This window comes from Terrapene carolina, unplaced genomic scaffold, assembly GCF_002925995.2.
Source record: "Terrapene carolina triunguis isolate 2854851 unplaced genomic scaffold, T_m_triunguis-2.0 Scaffold243, whole genome shotgun sequence".
NCBI classification, from domain to species: Eukaryota; Metazoa; Chordata; order Testudines; family Emydidae; genus Terrapene; species Terrapene triunguis.
Window position 1 is genome coordinate 131,103 of NW_020664594.1, and position 12,328 is coordinate 143,430.

At 46.7% G+C, this 12,328-nt stretch overlaps 1 protein-coding gene across 1 annotated transcript in view; it reads right to left on the reverse strand.

Annotated features, from left to right (window-relative positions):
* LOC112111072 (unconventional myosin-X-like) overlaps nucleotides 1-12,328 on the reverse strand; it is a 214,155-nt gene that overhangs the window by 128,343 nt on the left and 73,484 nt on the right. The window contains exons 14-16 of the mRNA XM_026657427.1: nucleotides 9,039-9,107; nucleotides 5,583-5,665; nucleotides 1,934-2,042 (exon numbers count right to left, since the gene is read on the reverse strand). Of these exons, the coding sequence (XP_026513212.1) occupies nucleotides 1,934-2,042; nucleotides 5,583-5,665; nucleotides 9,039-9,107 (261 nt within the window). The remainder of the gene's footprint in view (nucleotides 1-1,933; nucleotides 2,043-5,582; nucleotides 5,666-9,038; nucleotides 9,108-12,328) is intronic.

Below are 12,328 nucleotides of genomic sequence, written 5' to 3' on the forward strand. Positions count from 1 at the left end.
ACCAGACCGCGAAGAGTTACAAAGGGATCTCACAAAACAGGGTGACTGGGCAACAAAACGGCAGCTGAAATTCAGTGTTGATAAATGCAAAGTAATGCATATTGGAAAACAAGATCCAAACTATATATACAAAATGATAGGGTCTAAATTAACTGATACCAGTCAAGAAAGTCATTGTGGATAGTTCTCAGAAAACATTCGCTCAATGTGCAGCGACAGTCAAAAAAGCGAACAGAATGTTGGGAAACATTAGGAAAGGGATAGATAATAAGACGACAAATATCATAATGCCGCTATATACATCCATGGTATGCCCACACCTTTCTGGTTGCCCCATCTCAAAAAAATTATATTAGAAATGGAAAAGGTACAGAGAAGGGCAAGAAAAATTATTACAGGTTTGGAACATCTTCCATATGAGGAGAGATTAAAAACACTGGGACTATTCAGCTTGGAAAAGAGACAACTAAGGGGGGGGATAAAATAGAGGTCTATAAAATCATGACTGGTGTGGAGAAAAAGTGTTATTTACCCCTTCACATAACACAAGAAAAAGGGGTCACCCGATGAAAGTAACAGGCAGCAGTTTTAAAGCAAACACAAGGAAGTATTTCTTTACACACTGCACCATCAACCTGTGGAACTCTTTACCAGAGGATGTTGTGAAGGCCAAGACTATTACAGGGTTCAAAAAAGAACTAGGTAAGTTCCTGGAGGATAGGTTCATCAATGGCTATTAACCAGGATGGGCAGAGATGCAAAACCATGCTCTGCAGTGTCCCTAGCCTCTGTTTGCCAGAAGCTGGTAAAGTGGGTCATGGGATAGATCACTTGATGATTCCCTGTTCTGTTCATTGCCTCTGAAGCACCTGGCACCAGCCACTGGTTTTTTGTTTTTTTTTATTGGGTTCCAGGAAGTGCTAAAGGATCCCCCCCCAGCCTAAGGGGAGGACCCACAGGGCCTAAAACCCAAATGATAACGGGGGACAACTAATGTAAAAACAGGGACAGGAGTGCGGTCAAAGGGTCAAAAGAAGGGAACCTGACGGGGACACCAAGCAGAGAACCCCGGACAGCACCCACTGCTCCTCAAAGGTGTCAAGGGAGCCAGTGGACGCCGCCCAGAGGAACTCTGCCCGGATACGTGAATGGACAGAGGATCGGAAACAGGCCCCACAGTCACAGGAACCTCCATTGGCCAACCTCCTCTCCCTGGTTTTATAGATGGCCTGTTTAGCCAGGGCCAAGAGGAAGTTGACCAGGAGGTCCCGTGACTTTGTGGGGCCACGGATAGGGAGTGCATAAATGAGAAGGTGAGGGGAAAAGTGTAACCAAAAACGCAACATAATATCTGTGAGGAGCCGGTGTAGGGGCTGTTTACACGCACTCCAAGTAAACGTGAGCCAGGGTCTCCCTCACGCCGCAGAAAGGACAGGTGTCTGGGACAGGGGCACCAGCCACTGTTGCAAGACAGGATACTGGGCTAGATGGACCATTGGTCTGACCCAGTATGGCCATTCTTATGTGCCCATGTAGAAACTACTGCCTCCACAAGACGTATCAATCCTTAGCTTAAACTCCCGCCCCCTCTCTCCCGCATAGGATCAGTACTTGAAAAAACAAACTGTGACACTCAAGACATTGCTGAATAAAGCAAAGACATATTCTTGTTGTAGTCCTCATCCTCTCCCCATTCCCAATTTATCACCTCACTGCATGTTTTACATTACAGTGTAAACTATGGGAGAGAGACATTGTCTTATCTATCTGCAACATCCCAGCACGTTTACAGGGCTGGAAAAGAAATGGAAGGAATCACTCATTCTCTTGTCTCTTTTCTTCACCCCTCACTTAACTTCTTATTCAGCCAACCCCTCACCAGTTCCTCCTCTTCACTCTGAAGAGTCGCCCACTTTCTTGGGGAATTCCTTACCCTGAACTGGGAGCTGACGGTTGGTCTGCGCCTCTGGGTTCCCATCTTCAGAGTTTCTTCACTGCTCCGGCTGGAGACTCTTTCAAAGAGGTCATAGATGAAGTCCAGCCTGGCAGTGAGGAGGAGGGTCAGACACAGAAAACACAGGACATCAGATCCTAGGGTCAGCTATGAAAGAATCAGAGCTTGTGTGCTCATTTACCACTCTACCCCTGTGCCAGGCATCCTATTTATACCTTCCCAAAACACCACTACACAACAATGTGGCTGCAGCACAGGGCTCAGCAGGGCATCCCCTCCCTCTAGATCAGTGGTTCCCAAACTGGGGTTTGTGAACCCCTGGGGGTTCGCGAAATGTTACAGGGGGTTCTTCGGAAAAAAATCCCTAATGGTGGACAGAGCTGTCCCTAGGGACCTCGGACAGCAGGGGGCCAGCAGCCCGGAGCCCCTGGACTTCCAAGAGCTAAGCAGATCAAAGCAAGTATATCTATCACACTGAGGAGATTTAAACGTCAGGACTCCTTATAAGAAATGGAAATGGAGCTGGATATTTTTTGCTGTTTTTAAAATTAAATAGGCAGCTAGTATTGTTTTTAAAATTATTATAAAGAACAAGTTTAAGCTTTGTTGTAACGTGCGTTGTTTGCCAGGACTGCTCAAGACCTGAATGCTTCTGTAGGAGGAATGACTTGAGCTGGCTTCTTAAATACCTTCCTGCTGTTTCACATCTGATGCTCCTTGATGAAACATAGGAGCCTTGTCTTATAACAGGCTTATTCAAAGTGATACAAAGTACGAAAGTGAGATTTTGAAAGAGTGTTGCTGTTTTCATAATGTAATAAAAATACTGTAATGATAAATAATAATAATAATAATTAATAAATAGTGTGTAATAAGCATGTCATAAAAACAAATTTTATATTTCCAAGATCACTGCTTTTATAATTTATACTCAGGTAAAGGAGAAAATCCCTGGAAACATTCATTTTTAGGAGGGGGTTTGCGAGACTTGACATTTCAGTGAAAGGGCTTCACAGGTTGTTAAAGTTTGGGAACCACTGCTCTAGATGCACAGACCCTCAAACTGCTGCAACACTGACAGCAGCCCATACTCCAGCTGCAGAGCTGCATTCCCGGTCTCTTACTACCTCGAAGCACGATGTTACACAGACAGCGTTCTGCATTCTGGCTTAGGCAGCACATCTCCCTCTTGCTACACAGACCCCCAAGCAGGAACTGCACAAACAGCAGCCCATGTTCCAGCCAGATTGCTGCATCCTTTCTCTCATGGCACAGCCACACCGTATTCCAGTCACGCGTCATGTAATTGCCTTCACAGATACCCACCCTTGGAGATGAATCATTGAAAGCATGTTACCCTAGAAGGCTCTAAGCCTTGAAACATATGCAGTCTGTTCCCAATCTTTCTGCTGATTTTCCTTTTCTCATGCAGAGGCATTCATTGGCTCTGGTATCTCCAAATTATTATTATTGTTATTTCTAGCAGTTTTTACTTTTCCATCTGGCTGAAAGTTTCTTAGTTTGTCTATAACATGGACAAGGGTGATCCAGTGGATACATTGTACTTGGACTTTCAGAAAGCCTTTGACAAGATCCCTCACAAAAGGCTCTTAATCAAAGTAAGCAGTCATATGATAACAAGGAAGGTCCTCTCATGGACCAGTAACTGGTTAAAAAGACAGGGAAAAAAGGGTAGGAATAAACGGCCAATTTTTCAGAATGGAGAGAGGTAAATAGTGGTGTCCCCCAGGGATCTGTACTGAGACCAGTGCTGTTCAACATATTCAAAAATTATCTGGAAAAAGGGATAAAGAGTGAGGTGGCAAAGTTTGCAGATGATACAAAATTACTCAAGATAGTTAAGCCCAAAGCAGACTGTGAAGAGCTACAAAGGGATCTCACAATACTGGGTGACTAGGCAACAAAATGGCAGATGAAATTCAATGTTGATGAATGCAAAGTGATGCACATTGGAAAACATAAACCCAACTATAAATAAAAAATGATGGGGTCTAAATTAGCTGTTACCACTCAAGAAAGAGATCTTGGAGTCATTGTGGATCGTTCTCTGAAAACATCCACTCAATGTGTAGCCGCAGTCAAAAAAGCTAACAGAAAGTTAGGAACCATTAGGAAAGGGATAGATAATAAAACAATAAATATCATAATGCCTCTATATAAATCCATGGTATGTCCACACCTTGAATACTGTGTGCAGTTCAGCCTTTCCCCCAGAACCTCCTACAGCTGCCTTCTGTGACTTCTCCCTCTCAGATTGTCCCTGATCATAGATAGCCCCAGGTGCTGCCCCACCCTCTTAACTGGCCAAACAGGGAACACCACTACTGGCACAGGGGAGCTGGACCTGCTTCATTTAAAGGGGTCAGCCACCCTGTGACATCCCTAAAGTAATATCATCTATCCGAGCCCACCTTCTAGCAAAGGAGTGAGATCCTGTAGCTGCTGATGGTCCATGTGTCTGAGACCCTGCACTAGGGCCTTTACCCCTAGATGATTTCATAGCAAGAGCTCCCTGTATCCAAAAGCCCTTGGAAGGAACCTCAGATGGCAATGAGGTGACCTCTGAAGGTCCTAGGAACATAGGACTGAGGCCTCCTGTGTCCTCAAGTCCAGTCCCCCTCCATTGCAGGTCCTCAGTTTGGAGCTCTCCGATCCAGATTCCCAAGCCCAAGAACCTCAAGAAAAAACAGACAATGGGGAGATGACAGAAAAATTCTGAGTATGGCTCTTTATGCCTTGCTAGCAGTTTAAAGGGGCTGTAAAGGTATATAACAGCACCCTGGAGGATTCCCCCAGCACAGTGATGGCACAGGACCACCATGGCTAGCCCTACACCCTCCGCCCCATGCAACCCCCAGCATGGGGGAGCGCCATGGGATTGGTCAGGGACACAATGGGAAGAGGCCACAGCGGTTTGTATTTTTGGTATTGTAGGCTGCAGAGTAGCCCATTGGCATCCGTAGGGAAGCTGCCATAAACTAGAGCGGACCTTAAGACTGCTCTAACTCATGCTGGGGGCTGTGCTGGCCACTGGAGCAGCAAATGTGGCATAAAGAATCTGAAAGCCCCAGAAGCAAATAGCAAATGAATGTTGCATAGATTTCACCACTACGGCTCCTGTAAAATTGTCCTGTCGGCTTCTCCCTCCTCCCCCTCTCAGGCTACTCATTCAGCATCTCCTTTCGTGCCCCTTCTTCCTCCCCGCTCTCCGCAGTGTGAGGGTGAGGATGGTATGTACATGCATGGCTATGCCTGTGAAGTACTGCAGCTCCCTGAGTCAAAGGATCCCTTGGGAGTTCCCAAGTGTCACCTTTCTGGCACAGAAAATCTTCATGGAAAGAAATAAGCAAAGTCCATCCCATAACAAAGGCGATGCTGATACTCAATGCATGTTTCTTTGTATCAATTTCTTTGCAGTAAAACTGACTTCTTCTCCAGCCCCCCCTCCTGCTGCCAATATACAGAGAGATAGGAACTTAGGTAATCATATAAAGTAACTCTTCTTCTCCATGACCCTGCTATCATGTGAATTCTGCTCAATTTAGTCCCACAGACTCTCCTCATCCTGGCCTCCATTCTCCCCTGCAGGGCATTAAGGGCTGCTTACCTGCTGTCCTTCAGCATGTTTAAAATGTCATCCCGAAAGGTGTCTCTGTTCTTCTCCAGAAACCCTCTCACATCATACAATACCTGTGACACAGACAATACATGCTGACTAGTACATAATAGTGCAAGCAATTCAAGCCACAGTGACACCCCCTCCCCCACACATGCCAACATCCAGGGCCACCCTGCACGCAGCCCCACTGCGTGCCAATGACAAGACAACAGAGCAGGAAACTCCTACATGCCCAGGCACTACAGGCACATGCTTAGAGCCCTGGCTCCAGGAGTCTCTCCATGAGGTCAGAATCCAGGCTTTCATTTACAAAAAAAGTTGTTTCTAGCACTCAAAGTTCCAAAGAAAACCTTCAAAAGGTAGAATGTCTGCACTACAGAGCCTATGCTGACATCGCTGTGCTGGTGTAGACCCCTAGTGTAGACGCCGCATATGCGGACAGAAGGAGTCTACCTGCCAGCGTAGAACATCTCCTCCCCAGCCAGCCTTAGCTATGTCACCGGAAGCATGCCTTTGTTGAGAGAGCTGTGTCTACCCTGGTGATTTTGTCAGCAGAGCATACCCTTGTCTTTCTCCATTCACGCACACAGATCGAGGAAAGCTGACCCCCACTCCTCACAATACACACACAGCTGCCAATCACACCACCACACACACAGTGGCCAACCCCTTCTGCCCCCCTCACACACAGCAGCCTATGCATAGGGCACCGAATCCCTTCCACACGCAGAGGCACATGCCACCTTGCAGGGCAGGTAATATCCTTCCCATATGGGTACCAACACACACACACACAGAGCACCTGTGCACACTAAAGCAGAGCAGACAGATCCCTCACATATCAGATCGCAGTGCACTTTAATTTACAAACAAATTAATGAGGCCACATTGTTAGGGCCACAAAAAGGGTCTCCTAGCATTTCAGGACCACTGGAGGAGGGCACTCTTACCCACATTTCTCCAGGGGCCTGCCAAGAAGGCTGCAGTTGTAAGAGAAAGAAATGTCCTAGGAAGACGGAGGATAGTTCTGCTGTCACATCGCCACACACAGCACTCAACTCAGCATCAAATAGCAAAGGCCAACTAATTCAGAAGGCAGGAGTAGAGGCCTGTGTAATGTACAATGGCAGAGTGACAGAGGAAGATTTAATCACTGAAGGAATAAGCAGCAAGGTACTAGGACAGTGGTTCTCAACCAGTACTCCGGGGCCTCCTGGGGGACTGTGAGCAGGTTTCAAGGAGTCCGCCAAGCAAGGCCAGCATTAGACTCACTGGGGCCCAGGGCAGAAAAACAAAGCCCCACTGCATGGGGCTGAAGCCCGGGGCCCTAAGCCCCGCCCTCCAGGGCGGAAGCCGAAGCCTGAGCAATGTAGCTTTGTGGGGGGCCCTGTGGCATGGGGTCATGGGCAACTGCCCTACTTGGTACCCCCTAATGCCAGCCCTGGCTTTTATATGCAGAAAAGCAGTTGTTGTGACACAGGTGGGCCATGGAGTTTTTATAGCATGTGGGGGGGGGGGGTTCAGAAAGAAAAAGGTTGAAAACCCCTGCACTAGGACACAAAGATATTTTCCCCATTTTAAAATATTCTGGTAAGTTTATTTTTCAAATAGCTGTAGCACCACAGTGACTGGGATAGAATGTGAAAATATGATCCCGAGTGTTCGGATTTCATCGAGTTATGACATACAGAAAAGGGCATTTGAAGCATGTATAGAACATTTGTAACTATGGACCAAATGTTAAGAAGGTCTCAGCGCCCACATTTGGGACCAGATGTTCAGAAGAGCTCAGCTCCCACTTAGGCACCAAAATAAGCAGCTGGGTTTGCAGAAAATCTGGCCATACATGTACTGATGGGAGCAGCAGGGTTGTGAGCATTTTTTAAAATCTGGCCCCAAATGCAGGTCCCAGTGCATGATGCTCAGCTGGTGAAGTGTACAGCCCACGAAGGCCCATCTGTGCAGCAGCGTGCACATTCATTGTGCATCATATTAGGTCCATGGGGCTCTTGCCTCAGTCCCTGAACGTTTGGATACAGCAAAAGCTGTGCAGAGTCTCCAGTCTGGAAGAGAGAGGCTGAGTCCTGTCGATCTTGCAAGGCTGCAGAGCATCCAGTAGGGCCTAGCCAAATACTTCCACACAGTGACGTTTGTTTTGTCTTTTCTGGGTGGGGGGGAGGAGGGAAATTCAGGTAAAATACTAAGTTTAAAGAGTGCAAATGTTGCATAGTTAAACACTCAAAAGTGAGGAAATATCTGAGTTAAGATTGCTCATTCAGCTTCGACTCTGCCATCTTGTGCTTCTGCCTTATAGTGACACAGTCCAATCTATGTGATCACTGACTATTATTCAAATGATACCATGTAATATCATATAAGCCATGCCATACCTATCAAGAGCAATGAGGCAGGATAAGATCTTGTGCCTTGCTGGGAAGGTTAGGGTGGAGGTAGCTATGAAGCCAGTGAGGAGAGGAATGGGATTTCCTGGGCCCACGAGAAGGGGGTAGCTGCAGACCTCATAGGTGTGAGTGGAGACGGAGTCTCTAGCTGAACAAGGCATCTGTGTAACCAAAACTCATTCTGTGTCTGGCCAGCAATTAGATTCAGTTTGTGTTGAGCACATTCAGTCTCCTCTGTGGGACTGAGGGTCCCAGATGCTTCATTAAATTCAGTCTTGGGTAGGAGCTGGTCTAAAGTGGCTCCTGCAATGACATTCCTGCTGCTCATCCTTGGCACAGAACACACTCTTCCCCACTATCTAGCAACCATGTCCTCCCCAGTCCCTTGAACCACCTAGTGGAAAGCTCCCCCCCACCCCCGCATCTTTTGCCCCTAGAGTGGACCCATCAACACCCCCCTTCCTCTCCCTCCAGTGGGGAGCTCTCATTATAGCAGGATGCATGCAGAGAGCTCAGTTCCAGGGATGGAGCATCACACTGCAGCATAGTTCTGCTACATCTTCCCATAATCAAGATCCATCATCAGGAAGAAAATGAGGTCAGATGAGGAGGAAGTTATAAAGCTGCAGCTCATATTAATAATACTTAACATTAATATAGCTCTATACATGCTCAAAACACTCCCATATATTAGTTAATTAGTTAGGGAGTGAGTCAAGATCATGCTCCCCATTTTACAGATGCTAAAACTGAGGAACAGAACAAGGGAAATGACTTGCCCAAGGACACAAAGCAAGGCAGAAGCAGAGAGATCACAACTCAGGACATTTTATTATTTGTATTACAGTAACACCTAGGGGGCCCAACTCAACCCCATGTCTATTCCTCTGGGCTACGATCCAACGCAGGAAGCTTAGTGGAGCTGCCATTCCCAGCAGTTTGCATAACTCAGGACTCTTAGATGAATGTCAGTGGCTTAGATCCTTCTACCTGCTGACTCCTTCCTCTTGGGCATGTTTCAAAACACAGCATGCACACCTACCTCTCCAGCATAATGCCTGATCCCAAACTGGTGATCTGTCACCCGCGGCTTCACATAGTAATGGTTACTCTGAAATAAAGAAGAAAAAGGTTTCTGGTTATCTGCCGTAAGAACAAACAGGCTCACACAACAGCTCTGTCTCAGCTATGATCCAAGGAACAGTTTTGGCTCCTAAACTGGGGTGGATGAGGACCTCGATTGCCCCATAGCCTGACCCCAGAGGCTGCACAGTAACCTACATCTACCTTGCAAATATATATTCCAATACCATAAAAAGGCCCAATCTTCCCAGGCTCTATGAACAAAGGATTGCAGAATTGGACCTAAAGCCTGCATATGTTACATACAAGGCTAGCACACTACTGGCGTGATACTAATACTTACACAGATTTGGCATTGACCAAAACTTTCGGCGCAGGATATAACATCAAGGGAGTTTGTTTAGCATAGCAGTTCTGTACCTTTTTAGAAGAATTAATTATACTTCTCCTGTCTCCCTTTGTTTTATGTTCTTCTTTACATCTGCCTTTTCTTTCTTTCACTGGGTATCTTGTTTTATCTTCTAGTCCATGTTGTTCAGCCTGTTTGCCTTTGGTGTCTCCTATTGATTTTAGTACACCCAGATTTCTCTACCACCTTCTTGCCTCCATGTCAAGAATCTTTTCTTGATTCATTTTGCCTCCCCTTTCACTTTTGTTTTGTCCCTGTTTATTAATGTCTCTCTCCTCCCCTCCCAATCCACTTCCTTTCCTGGACTTCCCTCATTCCCTCTCAGAATAGTATCCAAAATCTTTTGTCAACATTAAACTCTCCACTCTCCTGCAAAGCCCATGTTTTTTATCATCCCCTAACACATTCCCCACTGTCTTCCTAAGTCTCTTGCTTCTTTCTCATCCTAAACTCTCCAAAACGTTACCTACTTTTTGGTAACTTGAGTTCTTTGAGATGTTTTGGTCCCCATGGGTGCTCCACCACAGGACATGAGCGGACCTATGCACTCTCAACTGGAGATTTGAATCAGCTGTGCCCGCAGGTCTGTGCCTGCACCCTACACAACCTTGTGCTCCAGAGTGAGGGTATATAGGGAGGAGCAGACCTGCTGTTGGTCCAGTTTCTTCTCAACTACTGAGCCAAAAGACTCTGCAGCAGAGGGGAAGGAGGGCAGGAGCTGACTCCCAAGCAGTGACTCAACGAGGAGGAGGTGCTGAAGAGGCAGATCAAGATGGTTTGGAAGACAGCATCACCAATTTTGTGTCCATCTTGGACATGGATAGGATAGCGCAATGTTTGAAGAACTTGTAAGCTGAGGACCAGGTTGTGACCTTGCAAATTTCTACAATGAAGAAAAGGACTACAGAAGTGGACTGAGCCCTGGTGGAGTGGGCTGTCACCCTGGTGGGGGACAGGTTGTACCCCACTGGCCTCGTAGCAGGCTATGACACAAACTGAAACCCACTTTGATAATCTGTGTGGAAATTGATTGTCCGTTCATTCTTTTAGAGAAGGATACAAACAGCCTAAGGGAAATCCTAAAGATTCTTGTTCTGTCCAGATAGACGGTGAGTGCATTTCTAAAATCTAAAGTGTGGCAGCTTCTCCTCTTGAGGAATAAAGTTTGGGAAAGAATACAGGCAGATGGATATCCTGATTGAGATGAAAGTCCAATGAGACCTTTGGTGAAATTAAGGATGGGGACATAGCATGACCTTGTCACGGTACAAGGTACTATGTGGTGAATTGGCCACGAGCACCCAGAGGTCTCCCCTCTTTTGGCCAAGGGATGGCTACCAGGAATGAGGTCTTAAGGGAGAGATGAAGGAATGAATAGGGCCTATAGGCTTGAAAGGTGAGTTCCTTAAGGCACTGAGGACCAAACTGAGGTCCCAAGGAGGTGTCGGGTTCCAGATACAAGGAAACAAATTATATAAACCTTAAAGGAATCTGGCTGTGGTAGGGTGAGCAAAGAGCAAAAGGCCCTTGATAGGTTAATGAACAGCTGTAATGGCTGCCAGGAGGACTTTAACAGAACTCATACATAGTCCCTGTGTTTTCAATTCCAATACGTAATCGAGAATAGTTGAGAGAGGCGCTTCAGAAGCGCATACAGAGTGACAGGAACACAAGGAAAAGAAGTGTGTCAACTTCTGCAGCTGAGTTTTATGTGTGGAAGGCTTAGAATCATAGAATATCAGGGTTGGAAGGGACCTCAGGAGGTCATCTAGTCCAACCCCCTGCTTAAAGCAGGACCAATTCCCAACTAAATCATCCCAGCCAGGGCTTTGTCAAGCCGGGCCTTAAAAACCTCCAAGGAAGGAGATTCCACCACCTCCCTAGGTAACCCATTCCAGTGCTTCACCACCCTTCTAGTGAAATAGTGTTTCCTAATATCCAACCTAGATCTCCCCCACTGCAACTTGAGACCATTGCTCCTTGTTCTGTCATCTGCCACCACTGAGAACAGCCGAGCTCCATCCTCTTTGGAAGCCCCCCTCAGGTAGTTGAAAGCAGCTATCAAATCCCCCCTCATTCTTCTCTTCTGCAGACTAAACAATCCCAGTTCCCTCAGCCTCTCCTCATAAGTCATGTGCTCCAGACACCTAATCATTTTTGTTGCCCTCCGCTGGACTCTTTCCAATATTTCCACATCCTTCTTGTAGTGTGGGGCGCAAAACTGGACACAGTACTCCAGATGAGGCCTCACCAATGTTGCATAAAGGGGAACGATCATGTCCTTCCATCTGCTGGCAATGCCCCTACTTATACAGCCCAAAATGCCGTTAGCCTTCTTGGCAACAAGAGCACACTGTTGACCCATATCCAGCTTCTTGTCCACTGTGACCCCTAGGTCCTTTTCTGCAGAACTGCTACCTAGCCATTCGGTCCCTAGTCTGTAGCAGTGCATAGGATTCTTCCGTCCTAAGTGCAGGACTCTGCACTTGTCCTTGTTGAACCTCATCAGGTTTCTTTTGGCCCAATCCTCCAATTTGTCTAGGTCCCTCTGTATCTGATCCCTACCCTCCAGCGTATCTACCACGCCTCCCAGTTTAGTGTCATCTGCAAACTTGCTGAGAGTGCAGTCCACACCATCCTCCAGATCATTAATAAAGATATTAAACAAAACTGGCCCCAGGACCGACCCTTGGGGCACTCCGCTTGAAACCGGCTGCCAACTAGACATGGAGCCATTGATCAATACCCGTTGAGCCCGACCATCTAGCCAGCTTTCTATCCACCTTACAGTCCATTCATCCAGCCCATACTTCTTTAACTTGGCGGCAAGAATACTGTGG